This window comes from Stegastes partitus, unplaced genomic scaffold (genome assembly GCF_000690725.1).
Source record: "Stegastes partitus isolate 25-593 unplaced genomic scaffold, Stegastes_partitus-1.0.2 Scaffold1828, whole genome shotgun sequence".
Taxonomy (NCBI): Eukaryota; Metazoa; Chordata; class Actinopteri; family Pomacentridae; genus Stegastes; species Stegastes partitus.
In genome coordinates this window covers 27,279-48,430 of record NW_007579559.1, presented here as the reverse complement: position 1 = coordinate 48,430, position 21,152 = coordinate 27,279, and the positions used below count along the sequence as shown (strand labels likewise).

Below are 21,152 nucleotides of genomic sequence, written 5' to 3'. Positions count from 1 at the left end.
TATTGCATTTGTCAGATACAACTTTGTATTTTGAATAAGAATTAGTTGTGCACGTTACTAAGGTCAATAAATCCTCTAAAACTTTGATGTCTGTATTTTGACAATTAAAACTATTTGTGATAAGTTACGTTGATTATTATCTTAACTCTTGTATTTGTCTTAATTTTTTTTCCCCCATCATTTTTTAGTAGTAGTAATTTTCTAAGATTTCATTTCTAACAATTGAATGCAGTCTCCACTGCTCTTAACTTGCTAAACCAGCCTAACAGACAGTACAGCTATGCAGTCTGGTGGCAATTCACCGACCTTTTGTCTGAAATGAAAAGAGTAAAACAAAGGAGTTATTGAAACAAACACACAAATCACCTCTTGGGGAAAAAAAAGAAGCTTTAATTACAAAAAGATTCCCTTCCCCTTACAAGATTGTGGATTTCGCAGAAAACAGGAAAGACTAATCTTGTTGTATGTCAACGATAATGTATTGTGGCTGTCACCACAATACACGTTTTGCATTGTGTAAGGTAATACTGGCTCATTTTCCATTAGTTTTGCTGGGCACAATAGAGCTGAAAGAGACTCCCATAACAATGCACAACTTTTCTCCCCTCAGCATTCAGAACATTTTCGGCTCATGAATGGATTTGGTTCCTGACCGACCCCTGGGAGGTATCTGTTTGGATCTGGAGCATCTCCTGTTTTCATCAGTGCAGCTTCTGTTGTCTCACTCCATCACCTATTTATGTTCTACGGGTTCTTATATTTCATCAGAGCACCAATCTGTAGTTGTGGTGAAGAGGGGAAAAAATTTTCTGCCAAAGTGTTGGTGTTTGATTGATAGCGACAACATTTTGTCTGGGATGTGTTAAAAATATTTTAATGGAGATCACGTTTGATAGTGGACGTGCACAAAAAAAAATGTAAGTTATTATGCTCTTTTTTGTTTTTCTTTAAATCCTGAACCTACACAGTATTCCAGGAACAACAAGATTACTGTCACATGCTCATCTGGTGATGAAAAGTGATGCGCTCTGATCCGTATGAATTATTTGCCCAAAACAGTGCCAATAAAAGTGTGCGTGTGTACACGTGTCTACAGTAAATAATACCACTCAGTCTGCTTCCCTCTGAGATGCAAAGAACCAGAACCATGCACAGATACAGTGTATGCAGGCTGTGCAAGTGAGGACAGCTGTAGTTCAAACATGAAACAATCAATCCAGAGCATTTCCTACACCACAGTGGACTGGGAGTGTGACAGTTAGAGGTCAGCTTGGCCCTTGGTGCCAGGCATCTGTGGGGTAAACATGACTTATTAGAGCTGGGTAAGGGTACGTGTGTGTGTGTGTGTGTGTGTGTGTGTGCGTGTGTGTGCGTGTGTTTGTATGTGTCTTTAGGGGCGGAGGGGTATCTGATGTGTCTGTGGGCGTAAACATCACCTAGGTGATTCCAGCACACAGAAGCAGGACAGTATAAATGCACGCAGGTGTTGGTCAACAAGCTTTAGCGGAGGACACACCTAGACTGTCTCAATCAGCTGTGAACAAGACAGACAGAGACGAGAAGAGAAGTCTGACATTCATCAGCCTGTGGATGTACAACAAATAAAGTCTCAAACAGGTGAGTTTGGACTGAAGACAAGTCTTTTCTTTTAAGATTCTTAGTCTCCATCCCTATTTAATTATTTACAGAAACAATAGAAACTGCTACCTAATCTTTAGTGGTTTCTACTGAAGTTAAATTATTATATTAGATAGAGAGAGTCAGCAAAACACTGCCAAGATGCAAATTTGAAATTCTGACCAAGTCTGCAGTAAGAAGACAGTGAACTTTAAAAAGTCCAGTGGCAAATCTGAATTCACGATGAGCAAAGGAAAAACTTTTAATGTAATAAATTAGAACCGGTGCATTTTGGATGTAACATTTTAATCACACCAAAAATGTCTTAATTTAACTAGTCAATTAGTATTTAAAAGGTTTGTGCAAAGGACAAAAACACAAGAATAATTTAGTCAGCAGTGATTACTTTGATTGCTTCATTTTCTCCATTTAAACTTTCATTTTAAATCTGATTATGTTGAAGATCAAATGTTTAGACTCTAAGTCTCTTAATGTGCATTACAGCTGTGTTAATTACGCTCCAGAGTCTCTTCCTACTTGTCATTTCAACTCGTAAAGCTAGTTGTTTTCTAATGCGATAATTTAGAGAACTTATCATACATGCAATTAAAGTGCCTAAATAACTGGAATTACTTTAACACATATCTTGTTACGGGGGAAAAACATGCTGACCTAATGATTAGGTGTGGAATGACTAGGTCCACTTCCAAAAGGATTAAGCCTTGCCAACAAGCAGCACAGTGTGATTATCAGATTTCTACTGGCAAAATGACTGAATGTGAGCTTCAAGGGCTGCAAACAAAAACCTAAACTCCCTGCACTGATTGTTTTGTATGACTTCACACTCGGTAACAAGCGCACTGGATTCCAAATGGCTATTTGCATGACTTGACAGGAACAGAGGCCATACTTATTTGGAAATCTCTGTACAGCCAATACTGCCAGTTACCATTCATCAAGCAGCAGACTTATGAAAACTCAAAACCTGAATAAAGTCAGAGATTGTTATGTCTGTAAGCTGCTGCTGCCCTCCTGGCCCAGGTTTGCTTAAATTATTTTTATGCCACGTTTAGTTTTGCTGCGTTGAAACCTTGCAAACAAAGATCATCCTTGTGTTAAGACACTTGCACGAGACCAAAATTCCCAAATTATTTGGTTTATTTGGAGCACTTATGTGTGACGCTTCACTGGAAACTTTTGTTTCTCATTAACTTCAAGTCTTTACTGCAGTGCTGCATCCACCCAGGATTATAGCTTTTTCAGTGATGATTAAAACTGCGGTGGCACAGAGAAGCTTGGAACATGTGAGACTGTTCACATGCAGTCCACAGTCAGACTCAGCTATGTAACCACAAAGTGAGGAGTCAAGTATTTGAAGCAGAAACAACATTTACAGAAGTAGGACAAATGTGAAATATGACTTTTTATATACAGAAATGCTACAAAAATTTAGTCAGTGAACAGCTTTCACCTTCAGAGAAATGCTTTAAGTTTGCAAAATATTGCATATGTAGTCCATTACTATGTATTTGTCCTTAGCACAGTAGCCTCTTCTGATGTGCGAGGAAAAAATCAGGTCTGAGCAGATTGCCATTGTTTAATAAGTAGATTTGCATTCATTGTGTTTCCTTTTCCTAATACCTTAAGGAATTTATTATTATCTTTTTGTTCTGTTGTCTGCCTAATAGCTGACTGTCTGATGGGTAATTCCATGCTGTGAATACACACAATATATAATTTCCTGTCTTATTGTCTTACAGGTCATTGGCTTGTAGAAAAATGATTGGATCCTTGAACAAACGTATCCAGGACTGTATGGCGGAAAGAAAAAGCCGCAGGACCAGACTAGTGACCAAAGATGGCCGCTGCAACATTGAATATGGCAACATTAAGTACAGCAAACACTTTGCCTTCCTGGCCGACTTCTGGACCACATTTGTTGAGATCCGGTGGCGGTTTGTCCTCTTCTTTTTCATTGCCTCTTTCACCCTCAGTTGGTTCATTTTTGGCCTGCTGTGGTACTGGATTGCCCGCAGTAATGGAGATCTGACGTGGCAAAGTCCTCCTTCAGATCACACTGCATGTGTCGATAATGTTGTAGGACTCACCACAGCATTCCTGTACTCCCTCGAAACCCAGACCACTATTGGATATGGTGGGCGAGCACTCACCCCTCTCTGCCCAGGCGCTGTGGCTCTTCTCATCATCCAGTCCCTTGTCGGTGCAATTATCAACTGTTTCATGTGTGGAGTCATCCTGTCCAAAATCTCCCTACCCAAGAAAAGGGCTAAAACCATCACATTTAGTGACATGGCTGTGATCAGCCCCAAAAGTGGTTCTCTGTGTCTATCAATCAGAGTGGCCAACCTTCGTAAGACCCTTATGATTGGAAGTCAGATCTACGGCAAGCTGTTAAGAACAACAAACACACCAGATGGGGAGACAATCATCATGGATCAGGTGAACATTGACTTCACGGTGGATGCTGGGAAGGACAACCTCTTCTTCGTGTGTCCTCTCACCCTGTACCACATCATCGAGAAGAACAGCCCGTTCTTTGAGATGGCAGTGGACACGCTCCACAAGCAAGAATTTGAGCTGGTCGTCTTCCTAGAGGGCACAGCAGAATCCACAAGCTCTTCATGCCAAGTGCGGACCTCGTTTATTCCTCAGGAGATCATGTGGGGCTACAACTTCTTGCCCATCATCTCCAGAAGCAAAGAGGGCAAGTACAGAGTAGATTTCTCCAACTTTTCCAAAGTGGTGCCAGTGGCCACTGCACACTGTGCCTACTGTTACCACAACATCAAGGGTCACCATCACCACTACAGAGATGGAAATGAAAACCAGGGATTTGAGGTGATTGATATCAATGATCCTCAAAATGTCACCAAGATGTGAGATGGCAGAGACAGTGACTTGCAATTAACTTCAGAAACTGATACGGATAGAGCTTTATGCATCTCACTGATGAACTCCTCAAGGACAAACAGTTGCCAGAGGCAGGTGGAGTAACATGATGTAATGCAGGACATTGTGTAGCATTTAAATATGGAGTAAAGAAACCTACTTTTTTTGTTATTCTTTTGTGTTTTACACAGATAAGAAAGACGTCTGTGGGGTCAGGACAGTTATTGTGAACTATTTGTATGTAAAACCACACCTGCCATTGTCTGCTGACCAAAAACCTGTTTTCAAACAGGAGGGTAGGCCATGCAAAATGATGAAGTCTAAATGCAAGAAGAGAAAGTTGTCTCAATGACTCACAGTAGGAATATACATATATGCGCTTGTTATTAATAAAGATAAGTAGTTCTAATTTACCTCTGGCCTTATATCAAGTTTGTAGCATATGGAAAGGCAGAAAAACATAAGCCAATGTATTATCCTGTGTACCAATCTTGCAATTACTTGAAGAACCAGTGTTGGGAGCAAAGCTAGTGTCATGTGTGAGAAAAAGATTAAGTGGTTGTTCAATAATTCATGCAACTGTAGGCTGTTGTACACAAGTAGACACTTGGAGTTGAACTATTAGAATATGCATAACAATTCAAATACTGAAGCACTAACAAAGGGCTGGGCTCTAGAGCCAGTCATTTTAAATTGTGGTTGATGTAGATGTGGTTTTCTTCTTGAGTAAAGATATTGTGAGAGAACAAAGCTCTCAGGAAACACTTAAAATATGGCTGCATGTAGCACTGACTATAGAATGATTCTCAGTTATGTTTGTGAAGTTTTTTGTGTATCTGATCTCAGGGGGAAATTACACTGTAATAAAGGCTATTTTTGCATTCAAAAAAGATGTCCATGTCACATTATTATGCTCTGTCTCACCGAACCGAAACATCATGGAAGGACTGTGATCAAAAAGGTCAAAGCAACATAATGACAGGTGCCAACCCCCATTGTGTCTTTTCATCCATAAACAAAGTGAAGTTGTGACAGCAAACAGGGATCCAAACACAACAGAGTGGAAGTGTTTGGGAGATGAAAGCTGAAAGCTTACTGCCCATTATTTAGCCCACAGATTCTGAACATGAAACCAGACTTCTCCATTTGCAGAAATAACAGCACATACTGTATGCTAGCACGAAGCTTTAACAGGTTTCCTTAAGGCGGACCTCCACCATAACCGCTCCAATGAACTGCATATGATGGAGTGTTATGTATGAGTCTGCACCCAGTGATGTTGCTGTAGCAAGTGACAGAATAATAAACAAGGCAAGGGCTAAAGGATTATCAGTCTTGCTGACAAATATACAAAATGACTGAAATAACATAAAGATGATACATGGTTTACAAGCATATTTTAAGAACTCACAACTGTCCCTTGATAGCTGTTCACTGTATCTGTGATACATATTTTTGTTTACACGCAGGCTAATAGGTCTGTAGCTGTCTTTACCATCAACACCATGCATACATACTGACTGTTAAATTGTTAACACCTTTCATTCCAGGCTGCATCCAGGAAGAGAATTAAAGATCACCAAGGACAAATACTGTGTAGATCTATAAAATGATCAAACTAAAGAGATTTTACACCTTCTGCTCGAAGGCACCAAGTGTGTTTTTCTCATAAATGAGGCACATATACTTGTAATCTGCATGTGTAGGTTTAAGTGACAGTCAATTGGGATATAACATTTACATCGTACCACAAGGATGGGAAGGTTGGAGTAGTAGATGGGTGTATACACAGCACTGAGTTTATGACCTCTTAAACCTGTGCTGACATTTAGCATTTAGAAATGGCACAGTGACTCCTCACATATGTTCAAATGATATAAGTAACTATCATACAAAACCCTCCAAAATCTGAGTGGTCTCTGCATGTTGCCAATCTTGTTGAGTTGTTATTAAAGTTTGATAGAGTCTGTGCTTGTTGAGTCAAAACTTGTGGCTGTGCTTGTTGAGTCAAAACTTTATAGAACTGAAAAGGGTGTAAACACAGTTTATTGTTGTTTTTGCCGTGACAGAATATACCTTGTGATCTTCAAGGCATCAAGCAAAGAAAACCTGACTAGCTTTCCTACCATCCAACATAAACTCATTTGCTAATTTACAGGTACAGACACTTTTCTACCCTTTCTTATATAGGGTAAATATGGTGGACAAAAAAATTAGAAACATAATTATCACACAAGTATTGAGCCATACAATTCAACAGCACCATAAATTACAGCCTCTCTAAAGACCATGATGTTGAGTCCTGGCCTCACTGAAAACAGAACATTATAACCTTCATGAAGCATGGATTTATTGCAGGGCTGTTCTATTACCCTGTATTACTAGCTCAGGGTATATTCTCTTAATAGGACACTAAATTTTGGTAGTGTCTGAATTCATCATAGTCATGGTCATTTATCATCTTCTCAGCTGATGCAGATGCAGAAAAAATGTAGAAAAACTGTTATCTCCCTGCAGGTGCAAATATTTCCTTATGTAATAAACAATCCCACTATTGCTGCCCTAAAGGAACAGCAAATGGGCGAATGAATAATAGACATTAAAAATGTGTACTGAGTTGTCATAAAGTTGAGGCAAATTAATTTTTGACCTTGACACAACAAAGACAAGTATTGTGCAAATGTGCACATCACTACCTAGACTGCACTACTGTGCTGCTCTGCTCTCTTTGTTCTTTGTTTTCATCTGTCCTGACATCCTGGTGAAGCCAAAGGCAGGCAATGGAACATCACTTGAGAGGTAAAAACATTTATTTTGTCACATTTTTCTATACAAAAGCCCTTTTTCAAAAGGTATTACTTCATACATTGCAGGAATGACAATAATAATAATAATACACTGGTTAATTGTAAAATTATACACACACATATATTTATATATATATATATTTATATATATATTTGATATCCAAAATACATTGCATATATGAAGTAGCACAGATCCCTTTTCTTTGATAACACTTGTGAAACATGATGGTTAAGGGTACAATAGAATAATTTCTTGATGCTACAAATTAAATGTTCCCTTTTAATTTGTTCTTTGAAAGCTATAAATCTTTGAGAGAAGCTGGTTGTGGATATTAATACTGTTGGTATTATTTGGCATAAAATACCTGAAACTCTTTAATGTACAGAAAAAGCTACCAATCCCAGGGATATTTGGTATGAAAAGTGATGAATGATCCAACATTACCACATGCTGCATATAAAGGAAAGGCATCCCTGGCTATTGGATTATGATTCAAGCAGGCATTTGTGGTTTTGGGAATACAAGAAAATATCTTTTACACTTAAAAGGCACTTAGAATGTTAAAACCGAATTTCAGAAATAATAACAATAACAAGAAAACAAAAAATGTTAAAATGTATTGCCCAAATGTACAGATATAAAAACGCTTAAAATGCTTAACAAACTACTTAGCAGAAATGGACTTTTGCATTTTTGACCGAGGTCAACTCGTATTAATTCTCTTGACTTTTTATACTGTGTCACATATGAAAATAACTCTGCATAATTTATACAGTAAGTTGCTTTAATGCCTAGTTGACTGATGCTTATAAAATAATAAAAAATAGGTCTGACAAACGCACAGCGTTTGCGAATCTGAGGATTTCTTTGTTTCATCTCGTCATACTTTACTGGTTTTGTTCTCTGATAAACTACTTTGTCCAAAGTAATTTATTTTCAAGTGTCCATTTTCAGTTACACTAAAGGAATATGTTTGATATAAACAGCTTTGAACACCTGAAGATGGATATGTTTTGACACACTGATGATGATGAAATCCTGACTTGAGATTCATGTGCATTTTGTTGGGCTTTAAGATCAGTGAGAAACTAACATTCAAACACACATGCTGCTCTCAAACTAGGATCCAGCCCTGGTAAAAATACAACTTGACTGTCAAACATGACTTACTACTAAGCCACTTCTCTGTGCTGACCCATGCGGTCCTGACTGGCCTACAAATAGGAAAGAGACACCATGGCAGCCATTATTGTCAGAGTGCACTTCAAAATCAAAAATTGTCAGATTTTTGGAGAGATAATTTATTGTATGCACTTTTAAGATGTAGAGATCTCTCAATTTAGAGACAAGGTTTAAGTCAGCAGTTAAAGCATGGCACTAACTCTGTGAGAGCTAGGGCTTTGAATCTCATTACAGCACATTTTAAACCCTGATGGACACTCAAGGCACTGTAAGTCATTTTGGACAGAAAAAAACATCCACTAAACCACAGCAGATATTATCTACACGTCTGCTATCCTATCTGCAAAAAGGGACTTCCACCTTTTAGATTCATGATCCTAATCATGAAGGAATTAATTTCTCCATTAAAAGTTGTTTTACGACTGCATAGATACATACATCTGACAAATTTAGATTTTGCTAAAGGGTATCCCTTTTACGTGGTTCACAAACCAGAAGACATTCACATTAATACTGACGTGGTCGAGCAACAACACATCTGGAAATGGCATGGCTGAACGGCAACAACATGGCAAACATTTAATAACCTAGTGTGTGGCCCACTTAAAACATCTGACCTGGGTTGAATTATTGTTGCAAATTACTGCAATTATATCCTTACTCAGCTTCCCCAACACAATCGAGCCAACTGAACACATCGCCCGTCTTAAACCCCACACACAGCACACAGAAAACAATTTAAGCAACTGAGCTGACCCAGGTCAGCAAAACATACAGCGCTTCCTTCGGCATTTAACTCTTCTCTAGCCTTCCAGTTTGGAGGATAAATTATATGGCATATTGAATGGCATATTCCAGTTGCCAAATTTCATTCAGTGCTGAGAAAAGTCCATCTCGTCGAGAGTTCCTTCTTGTCCAGCGAATTCCAGAAAACTCTCCACACACACATAAAAAAGATGAACAGACAAGCAGACAGAGACAGTGGAAACAGAAGGCTAGATTCGGTGGGGACAAGAAACCCCAACAAGGCAGTTGGCGAGTGGAAAAGGCAGATGCTTTAAAGCACAATGCACATAATGTACTGCGAAGGATGTAGATTGAGACCCAAAAGTAATAGGCCCATGTCTGGTATTGTAGCAGGGCTAGGAGGCAAACAGAATTGTGTCCTGTTTTCAGGCTTGGGGAGGTTTAAGAAGGGACACCTACTGGCTTGTGGGTGTAGCTTTAAAGAGAATAGGAAAGAAAGGCACAGGAAACTCAGACGCACGTCCATAAAACATAAACAAATAGTTGCTAGTCTTGTAAAAGGTAAGTAGTATTCCATTTTGGACCATAGCATCCAGTTGTTTATAGAATCTTAAAAAAAAAAAAAAAAAAAAAAAAAAAAACTCCTTCAATTTAATCATCCTTCATTCAGGAGCACAATTTCTTCAGAGGACAAAAGGCCTCTGTCAGTTAAGTCTTCATTGGTTTGGCATCATTGGGAGTGCAGGTCAGCATTTGTGGAAAAGAGAGGTTTTCAAGGGTGATGGATGGTAAGAAAGGGTTGTTTTAATAATAACTACCCAAGTGGGATGGCACATGAGTGTTAGGATGGCGAGGAACATTTGGGTTGGGGTAGATACCCGCAGTGGGCGAGCTCCAGTACTGAGCAGTGGGTCCAAAGAAATTGGAGGAGGTGACTGGCATGGATGGAGGGTGTGGGGATACAAAGTTGACCTTCTGCTGGTGGGCGTGGTAGGAAGGCACATAGGCTAGGTCCGAGGGGTACTTATACATAGAGGACTCGGTGGGGTGTGGCTGCAGTGCCTGAGCAATGCCATGGAAGTCGAACTTGTAGGCGTAGCGCTTGCCGTGCACCTTAGTCATGATATTTTTGTCATAGTAGTAGCGCAGTGCGCGGCTCAGCTTGTCGTAGTTCATGTTGGGCTTGCTCTTACGCTCACCCCAGCGCCGCGCCACCTCATCCGGATCCGTCATCTTAAACTCGCCGTTGGTGCCCTCCCATGTGATACAGCCTGCATTGGCACTGTCAGACAAGAGCTCCAGGAGAAACTGCCATAGTTGGATCTGACCTGAACCTGAAGGAGAACACAAATACAGACTTTGGTCAAGCTGGCTGTTCACCAAGGCTTTTACATTAACTTCCACAACAACTGTATGATGCATTAAAAAGACTTAACTATGCTTAAAATCTTACCTGGGTTGGCAAGGCGACTACTGGTGGGTCCCAGAATCTGGTAAGGATCTATGTACATAAGGAAGGTTGTTTACATACTGATTGCTGTTGTAATATAGAGTATTGTGTGGCCCATGTGAGGTAGTATGGAATACAATAGAATGTCACTGAGTGACAGGATATGATATAATTTAAGTCTAACAATATTGCACAATTCGAATCACATTTCCACATATGTAAGTAAAACTAAATATTCAAAACATGAGAGAAGAAAAGAATATTATGTGGTAAAGTCTATTTAGCAGTGGGTGTGGATTATTGTGCTCTTTGCACCCTCTACATATTGAAGAGGTCACAAAAAAGAAATTACATATATTCATAGATGTTTGGCTGAGGAGCAATAAAACAAAATCCAGCACTCTGCCTGGTAGTTTGCGTGGTAAGCAATATCAAAATGTTCTAAAAGAATCTTCACTAAAGTCATTCAGGCAACCAAATGTAAAGAACACCAATTTCAGGATCAGGCAGTATAATGCAGTTCTGTTATGAACACAGAGCAATTATGCTGTTGACTATCAAAACAAACAGGAAAAAAAAACTCTGTCAAGACAATGGGTACAGAGGGAAGCTGATATCCATGCTAATGAATATGCTTTGAGTCTGTGCTTACACCAAATACACCAAGAGAGACACCAAACAAGGCGTTACCTGGCTGAGCTCTGGGCTGCTCAGTGGACTTGGTCACATTCTGAGTAACCACTGCTGATCCTGCAGAGAGAGAGAGAGAGAGATGCAATCAGTGGAGGACAAGATGGAGGGAGAGAGAGAGACTTAAAAAAAGGTTCAGAGAAAACATCAGTGGGGTAACTACAGATAACCAAGGTACACATCTTGAAGGCATGTCAGCAGAGGTCCAAAGTAAATAAGGCAGTAGCTGGTGGCTGGGCCGACTTCTTTTGCCTGTGTAATCTTTGGGAGTCTGTCCCACACGTCTAGACTCTGTGGATGTTGGAACTATCCCTAGTTGCGATGCAGACTCCGGTTAAATAGTATTTGCAAAATTATTTGGTGGTTTTAACTTGAACAGTGTACAGAATGAAAAGGTTCAGCTGAAATGTAAAATCATTTCTTACTTTCAGTAGCTTACAGCTGCTCACACTTGCCAGTAATTACTGAAAATGGATCTATTTGTGTCCTCACCTTTGCCACTGTGCATGTTGTTGGACCATCCTGTCCGCCGTACAGCATCATACGAAGGGTCTAACAAAGACAGAAGAATCACCGAGTTAATTTAAAAATAGTTGCTTTTTTACCACAAGGGTATGAAATATGCAGATAGCTAATGCCCTTAAGTTCTGGATAGTTCAAAATGCTCCATAATTTCCAAAATTCCATTTACAACATTTGCTTATGTGTACATATGACTAAAGTAGGAGTCACATCTCACTGTGTGCTAGCCAATCGCAAGAATATGACAGTTACAGAAGGCCGGCAGGAAGACCAATGGCAAATGGCATTAATAAATCCATCAAAATATGCCTAAAGATATTCTTCACAGGATGTCTGGACATGGTAATGCGGTTTTCTTTGGCACCATTAGGTGGTTAAAATGTAGATGACACAATCTTTGACAGAGAGTACCGTTGGTTGAGCAGCTTGCAACACCCTGACCACAAACAAAGGGAGTGATGCAAATTAACGTACAACGGAGATACACACACTGGAAGACAATACATGAACATAATACCCACCCCCATCCCATCTCCCCTCACAAGCCGCTTTCATGAAACCTTGACAGAGAGCCAACCTGGCCCAGTTTGCATGAGTTCTACCTGCTGTGTGTCTGTGGTTCAAACCTGAGTGAGTGTGAAGCTGGACAGCTTCCAGTAACAATCAATCCCTCTGACACAAGCAGATAAAACAGAGGCTGTATCGTTCCCCTGGCAATGTCTCAAAAACGACCCGATATTCTCACTATGCACCTGGCCAGCACCCTTGATGGTTTGTATTATTAAAGGCTAAAACAGTTCAAACAGTTGCAAGCACATAGGGAAATATGATGTGCATTGTGGCCAGAGATTTTTTATTCTGTGTTGTGCCCAACATGCTATTCACAGCGTTATCATCATCTGCAAATCTTTTTGTCAGCAGCATTTTGCCCAGAGGGTAGCAGATAGAGACAGTGTAATGGTGATGACAGAGGCTATTGATGGGATCAGCAAGCTGTTAGAAGGTCAAGAGGCAATTCCATTTCCCATCAGTGCAGGCTGAACTTTTGAGAAGCAAGCTAATTGACAGTCTAAGTTGAAGGTAACAATTCCTTGTTTTAGGAATCAGGAACTATATTCAATTCTTATTTTAGGAAAGAAGGCAGAGTTGAGCCCCGGGTTACTTTATGGATGGATAATGTTTCATGAATAAAACTATTCACTATGACTATTGTGAATGGTAAACAAAACTGCAAAAGTGAATTAGTTTCCATCAATACACTAAACTAGATAAATAGATAAATAATACAATAATAGGATAATTCCACGTGCAGCACAGTTTCACCTGGCAATTAATAACTTAGACAGCTGCTATGTAGTTTGCTCAGTCTGATGCATACTTATGAGAATGGTGACAACTGATAATAGCTTTTTAATGGGCTGATAACCTTCAAAGCCAGGGACTTAAGAGTTCTCTGAACTACTTCTAGCTTCTTTCTGACTTGGGAGCTACTTTTTAATGCTCTGTGAATCAGGACACAAACTAAAGTCCTGAAGTGACATGCTCCTTATTTTTAGGAGTTTCTCCTGACTCAGCCAGTTGGGAGCTACTTTTAGCCCTAAGATGTTTGTGAAGACAGATCCCAGGTAACTTGGCAGTCAATGCGATGTGAAGGGGGGTTTGACTAAAAAAGAGAAACATGTTCTCATCTCAAACGTACTCATGTGGTTTTTAGATGGAAGGCATTATTAAATATTAGTCTGAACAGATTATTAATATGACATGTTTTGATACTTTGCAGGTAAATGAGCAGGTTGATTCCAAACTGTAAATGCACTCCTGTTTTTACAGATGGTTGATGCAAATTTGTGTGAAAGCTCATTTCCATCTGTTAATTTTATCTACTGCATTAGAATAATTCAGATTCTTCTTGAGATTCAACTTTGCAGATGATATTTGTGTTCATGTGTGTGTGAGTACAGCTTTTTACAAGACACCCACTGTTACTTCTTGTAACTGTGCCATTTTGCATTTTTATGATGTCTAAAAACACATTAAGGTAGTTGTCTTTTTTTTTTTTTTAGTTTTTTTTTTTTGCCTTTATTATATAGGACAGTCAAGAGGAAGACAGGAAAGTTGGGGAGAAGAAATTGCAGCAAAGGGCCATAAGCGGGAGTCGAACCTGTGACTGCTGGTTTGGGGATTGTAGCCTCTATACATGGGTCACCAGCTCAACTAGTTATAACGGCGGCCCAAAGGTGGTTGTCTTAACTTCAGCAGCACACTTGGACTTTGAATGCCATCTTTACCTATATGACCTGATGCAGACACACCAGAGCCAGTGACATCGAATTCATCATCAGCTTTCACTACATGCCTAGATGTTTCTAAACACCGTACAACACTGCCCTCCTGTGGATTAGAACATGTTGACATCCTAGTTTGCTTAAAACAAGCAACAAATAATAAAAAATATTGTAAATGTAGCACCTTGCTCCCCACTATAAGACAATTTAACTTGAGATTCTAATCACAAAAACAAAATCTGTCTGGTAAATTGGCACATAAATGTCATGACATTTTTTTTAGTCATTTCATAATACACCATTTAAATTCCAAAAATCCATCAAGCCATCATCAACCAAGCACACTCACATTCACACCTACGGACAATTTAGAATCACCAATTAACCTCAGCATGTTTTTGGACCTTGTGGGAGGAAGCCGGAGAACCCGGATAGAACCCACGCTGTACGGGGAGAACATGCAAACTCCACGCAGAAAGATCCCAGGTGTCCTCAACGGGACGCGAACCGGTGACCTTCTTGCTGCGAGGCAACAGTGCGACCAACTGCACCTCCAAAAATCCACGCACTTCAAATTCAATTATCTTGTGGTCTCGTGCTACTTTCAAAGGATGTTTTGTTGTCTGATTTTCTCTTTCCCAACTAGCAGAATATCCTCAAATGGGATCATTTCCTGCTGCTCAGGGACCTCTTGGTCTCCTCACTAATTTCCACCTTTTCAACTTTTAACCCTCCCTTCACACTTCAGCAAAGGAGTCGTTCCTATCTGCAGAGGACAAAGTTATCTGTGACTCAATACAGTGAATTAAGTGAATGACGAAAAAGTGGAGAACGGTAAAAGTGACAGCACTTGTGTGGAATAAAATGAAGGATAAAAGCTTGCAACGAAAATGGATTGAATTAGAATATGATCAAATGAGTGAAAGAAAGGAGAGCGTAACAGAAAGAAAGACAAAAAGAGGGAGAGAAGGGACAAACAACAAGCGGGCTGCCGTGGCTCAGTGGGACTGTCAGGTTCAATCTGGTGTGGGCCGGCAGGATAGCCAAGGAGCAGTGACTGGGGGAGAGTCCTGGGAGACTTGCGTTTCCTGCCTGGTTCGCCTGCAGACAACCTCTCTTTGTTTTACTGGCCCTTTTTTCCCCTCTACTCACCGCCAGCCTTCCCCCCTACCTCCACACCCCTCACCCCCATCCACTCTCAACCACCCCGAAAAAAACACAACAGGGCTACCTCAACCTACGTGCATGGAGGGTTTAGAGGAGATGATGGGGGAGAAGCGGAGACAAATGAAGGAGAGATGAGAAAGAAGGTGAAGGAATCACAGAAAGAGAGACTGAAAAGCAGACGGATAAAGATATGCAGACAGTGAGTAAGTGCATGAAAAGGCATGAAAGAAAAGAAGAGAAGTGAAGAAAGTAAAGAGAGAAAAATAATGGGGGAAAAAGCACTGAGTCAGACAAAACACAACGTTGGAATTCGAAAGGAAAACAATGGCAGCAAACCCGACTACTGTCTGATCTGGGCTAGGGGATCTTCAGTGATAATAGCATTTAACCTCCAAATCAATTTTGCTTTTATCCACATTCAAGCAAGATTGAAGACCTATGAAAGCCAAAAATCTCAACATGCATACAACAGTTCTACCTTTTTCAGAATAATTGGGCTCAGTGGAAGGTAGAGGGAAGTAGAAGTGAAAGTGCAAAAGAAGGAAGAGCAGCACAGATGTACAATGTACAAAAGCCCAAGTGGTTGGGGGTACGCAATGCAAGCCAACCACGCAAACACAAACCCGAATGTGCACACACAGAGCCGCCTCATCCCCAACCTCCCCCGCCCCCCCTCATCCTCCCGCCTTCATTTTTCCAGGCCTCGCTCTGACTGCGACTTGAGCCAGTTTCCACTCTGGTCTGGGGTGTGGTGCACGCTCCTGGGAGACTTCAACTGCAGGACCAGTTAGTCAAAACAAGGCCCGAGTGCTAGACAGAGAGGGAGAGAGAGAGGCAGAGAGACATAGAGGGCGAGGAAGAAAAGACAGAGGGAGACAGAGTGGGAGAGAGAGAAAAGAAAGAGCGACTGAGCAGAGAGGGTGAGACAGACAGAGAAAGAGAAGGAGAGACTCTAGCCATGGACTGTTTTTAACCCAGAGTCTGAGCCAAGGAGAGAGACCCAGACAGGGTAAACTTTTTTTTAATACCCATAATACAGGTGCTTTAAAAGCCATCTGTGTGAGGAAGGAGCCATAAGAGGAGGAGAATGATGGCAAAGTACAGGAGGTAGACACAGCGGGGAGACAGTAGATGCACCAAAACAGAAAAAAAAAATTACAACTACTAAAAAGCTATGTTATCTGACCTTTTGAAGTGTTTATTTTTGTTTTTTTGTTTTTTTTTTTCATAGAGACAATTTCATTTTCACAACTGAAAAATAAAAGGCAAGACAGCTTGTCAACATAATGGTACATTTCAAGCTGTTTTGAATATGACTTGGCAGGAAATAAATACATTCACAAAGGTGAATCATGATCTTTACTCATTCACCGAGAAACAGGGGAGAATATGAGTGTCTTTGCTGACAATTAGAGCATTCCAAAATTTTATAGTAGCAGCACGAATGACAAAAGGTGCAGGCAAGGAGCAAAAAAAGTAGCCTGGATGTATACACTATATATGATATACATGTACTTCCCACATACTGTCGAAGAAAATTGCCTAAAAGTTTTAAACTCATTAATAACATAATATACACTCAAAAGAAATGTAAATGCATACTGTAATACACGCTACATGAAGACATGCAGGAACCCAAACATACACACACACACACACGCGCGCGCCTTTCGACAGGCGAATAGTAGACACAGACTTTAGATACACTACACACAGAGCCACACACACACACACATCCGCACACACACCCTTTCATAGCGGCTGCATTCCGTGTTTTATATGCTCTCTTTTATTCATAACATTGCATTTTACACCACAGAGTCTGGAGCAGATTAAGGGTTGTCTCCTGCTGTATGCTCGTGCTTACTCTACCCCAAAGAGCCTGTATGGTATTTGACTGTTCTCAAAAGGCAATATGAACTTGAACATCTGGCAATGCTGATCTGAGCATGTGCTGATAAAGGCTTCTCCAGAAGCAAGACACCTTTTATTGTCGAGTCACAAAGTCCCAGCTCCAATTTTGAAGTTTTTCTTTTTCTCGTTTCACTTTTTCACTTGATTTTGTTCGAAAGTAACATTTTGTAATATTTAACATAGTTTAAATGGTAGTTTTAAGTTTAGTTTTTGGATTGGCATCAAATCTAATAACATGGTTATATTTCCTAAATGTCCAAAAGTTAGCATGTTAGAGATAGAAGCCTTCTCTTGGCTGTAAAGGCTAAAGAGAGGCTGGGATTTGGGGACACAACTAAAGGCAGAGTCTGTGTTACAGAAGCCTATAATAGAGATCACCTCTTGTGAAAGGGAAATGCTGTTGAAGGGAGTGACCCTCTATTCCTGCCAGTCCAAATACCTGGTGCTGAGAACCAGGAAGGCCGGGGTCGGGGGTGACTGAGCAGAATCTTATCTGGCCTGCCCATTGGTCTATTAGCATGGAGCTGGGCGAGAACAAGTACATGGCTTGGTAACTCTCACCATTGGAGCAGATAGAGAGAAGCCGAGGGCATTCTCTGACACTTATCAGAGCTAGTATTTCCTTTGCTGCTGCCTTGATAGGGCCCCTCATCCTGTGAGCAAGGCTATCACTGTTATTGCAGTCCTTTCTCCCGTCTCTGGTGGTGACACCGTATAGCCAATGTAAAGGATGTGTATCTTTCTTTTACAGATACACAGCCTTCGCCTATTCAAGTCGTGTCAGCACAAAATATTGTTTGCAGAGTGAAAAGGTATCGAGGAGATTTGAACAGTAATCTTGAGCTATCGTGGGCATTCTTTTAAGAAACTCAGCAAACTTTTTGCAAGGATTTCAAAAGCGAAATATTAACAACACTGCAACAGGTCTCATTTGATGGCTTCTTTTGTACCTTATGGAGATTTATTGGTAATAGGAGTTAGTTTCAGCTTAATGTAAGCGTGTCTATGTTTCACTCAATCATTTGGATCCTGCAACTTTTTCCAACGTGCTTGTTCACATGACAACAACTCACAGAAAAAGCTCTTCTTAATAGTTTTTTTATTAAGAATTTGCCACTAAACCTGCAACAGGCCCACAACAGCAATAACAACAACAAGCACAACAGCAAGATGAAGCTAATATTGATTGTTTCTAATTGTTCCAGGTAATGTAGCTTTTGAAAAATCTGTGTAAATTTAACATAAATTATATGAGGAATTAAAGACACTAACTTAAGCAGTAATTCAAAGCCAAATTACAATGATTTTTGTTTAAAACAGGTGAAACATCCTCAGATAATACACAGATTTTTGTTCTTGTTTTAAGAGAAGTTGAAAAAAGTGGCAGCTGAAATTGAACATGAAGAAAAACTTTTTACTGTGCCACATGTTGGACTGTTTGACTGGCACACAGTGACAGTCTAGTGGCACTAGTAACATAGTGACTAATAGAAATAGCTCAACTACAAGAGGTGGAATTTTGCAGTCCAAAATGACAAGCAGTGGCATTGCCAGTTTCTCCGGCACATATTTTACGGTTAGTCCCCCTTCAACTGTCTGGCATCCTCTATGCCATTAATTCGCCTGGACTCACACACATACACTCCTTTCCGCTCCTGTCTGGTCTGACGCGGCCAATCAGCCTCTTCTGCTGTGTTTACCGTCCACATTGTTGCTTCAGCACCTGTCTGTGATGCCTGTCTTTCCAGTAAACAGTCTCATTCACATATCGTCTTTCCCTTAATCACTGCATTTGCAGTCTGTTCATGCCCCCGCTGCTATGGAAAGAACTCATCAACACTCCGCTTTTGTCCTGCTGTTAATATGTCTCTGTTCTGTTACTGCATGCCCCTCTGAGCTACTGTGTGTTGTCACAGGTTCAGGTAAGCAGTTCTGAATAGCGCAGTCTGCTGTTGCAGCTTGGCTCATACTGCCTTAACAACACAAAAGGTGCACCTGCCCAGAGCTTTGTCACTGGCAATCAGTGACTGCATATGCTTTGGTTTTGTGAGTGGGCTGTATTCTCAAGTGAGTGCAGGCTTTGTGTGTATGCATCTCTAAAGCTGTCAGTATAGTAATCAGAGGTTTTTACAAGGACTATCCATATCTCTTTCATTCTGTTTTTGTCCTACATGTTTTCCTTTATCTTTAGAAGCAACATCATCTCCTTACTCTCTTGGAGTACAACATTAACATCAAGCCAAACACATCAGACAAAAAGATATTAAAATAAAAGACAGAGAATTTGAAAAAAAAAAAAAAAGTGTACCTACCCTCTTTGGCAGCCAGGCGTGGGGAAGGGTCCGTGTGAGATGGTGTATTGTAGGATAATGATGAACTACCTGCAAATGACAGCACAATCAGATTCTCTTGTCCTATAATGACAAAAGTCAAATGACTCTTAGTGTTTGGTTAGGGTATGCAATTTTGCAGAATATTTACAAATGTGAATCATAATGCACTTGCTGTGAAAGGTACCTGCAATTTCGAGCAACTCTTGTGAGGTCTGTGTGACAAACTTTAACAGTAGCCAGCAGGTGGCAGTAGAAGGTTCAGCTCAATTATACTGTCAAACAGCACCATATAGACATTTCCATATCTTGACTTGGACTCCTGTTTTGTCTTTAAAAAAATAATCTCAAGTGGAAAATAGTTTATGATAAATAAATCTACTCCCAAATACAGCAAATTCAGCACACAGGCAGTTCTTTAAATGTCAGGGAAAGCCCCTGCAGCTTGTCAGCACTTTAAGTGCAACTGCTACTCCTGAATAAGTCAAGACAGGGAGGTGAGAGTCCTCATATGGCTGCCTATTCATTTCACCTTATGGAGCAGAACTCTGCACTGCATTCCTCCACTTACACAGGCACCCTGGGCGGCACCAAAATGCTCTCTTAATTTTAGCTGCCCCCAGGCATAAATCAGCGAGTGGAAAAACAGACCCAAAAATGCACAGAGAAAACACAAGAGCAGTTACTACAAGGAGAGTGTGGAGAAGATTTAGCACTGAGATGACTACAGGGAGTTACTGCGTAGGGAGGATACCTTTTCTGAATGGAGCAGTCTGAAAGACAACCTAAAGTACAAGTGGAAAGAAAAAAAAATCCAGCAAGTTTGTGATGTTTTCTTGAGGTTTGATGCAGGATCATTACCTAACGTGCTGCGCTTCTGGTAGTGGAGTTGGGGCCCATGGTGGCAGACTAGGGGTCTGTTTTTTTAGGGGGTAGCTCGGGGGGGTTGCCGCACAAATGTATTCTAACCTCCCAACACCCCACCCCTCCCAGTCCAACTACCTACTCTGTGGCACCCCCAAGGCTCTGGGTCTAGTTTAGAAAGCTGGGGGCCTCAGAACAGGGGAGCCATTGTATGAGAAAGGGTCACAGCAAAGCAATCAAATGCAGCTCCCCGTACAAAAATAATTCCACACGCAGAGTGTAAGCGCAGAGGGGCAAACGAGCCACCAAAGCACCATCTCTGGAATGAGGGTGAAAGAGTAAGAGAAAGATGAACAGACATGGAGCGAAGGGAGGAGGATGAGGAGGAGGAAGGAGCTGTTAACCCTTTTCCTACTGTGTGCCACATATGTGGGCTGACCCAGACAGGCAAACAGGCAGCATTGCTGAGAAAACCTCAAACCATCCCGCAGAGAAATTCAGGGCTGCTGTTCGGGAGAAAGTGAGAGTGAGTGAGAGCGTAGGGGTGAGTAAGTGAGAAAGAGTGAGAGAGAGAGAGACAGACAGACAGAGAGGAGAGAGACACCACAGCTGACAGTTTGGTGGAGGGAGTCTCGGCTGTGCTGCCTATTTATTTGGACGGCCTCT

General features: G+C 40.8%; 2 protein-coding genes across 7 annotated transcripts in view; one reads left to right on the top strand and one right to left on the bottom strand.

The window, feature by feature from the left end:
* LOC103372800 (ATP-sensitive inward rectifier potassium channel 1-like) overlaps positions 1–5,417 on the top strand; it is a 25,732-nt gene extending 20,315 nt beyond the window's left edge. The window contains exons 3-4 of the mRNA XM_008302534.1: positions 1,499–1,617; positions 3,378–5,417. Coding sequence (XP_008300756.1) covers positions 3,397–4,518 — 1,122 coding nt within the window. The 5' untranslated portion in view covers positions 1,499–1,617; positions 3,378–3,396 and the 3' untranslated portion in view covers positions 4,519–5,417. The remainder of the gene's footprint in view (positions 1–1,498; positions 1,618–3,377) is intronic.
* Positions 5,418–6,555: 1,138 nt separating this feature from the next.
* fli1 (Fli-1 proto-oncogene, ETS transcription factor) overlaps positions 6,556–21,152 on the bottom strand; it is a 32,952-nt gene continuing 18,355 nt past the window's right edge. For all 6 annotated transcript variants that reach the window (XM_008302528.1, XM_008302530.1, XM_008302527.1 and 3 more), the window contains 5 exons: positions 19,605–19,673; positions 11,897–11,956; positions 11,405–11,464; positions 10,718–10,765; positions 6,556–10,598 (listed from right to left, as the gene is read on the bottom strand). In XM_008302528.1, the coding sequence (XP_008300750.1) occupies positions 10,069–10,598; positions 10,718–10,765; positions 11,405–11,464; positions 11,897–11,956; positions 19,605–19,673 (767 nt within the window). In that variant the 3' untranslated portion in view covers positions 6,556–10,068. The remainder of the gene's footprint in view (positions 10,599–10,717; positions 10,766–11,404; positions 11,465–11,896; positions 11,957–19,604; positions 19,674–21,152) is intronic.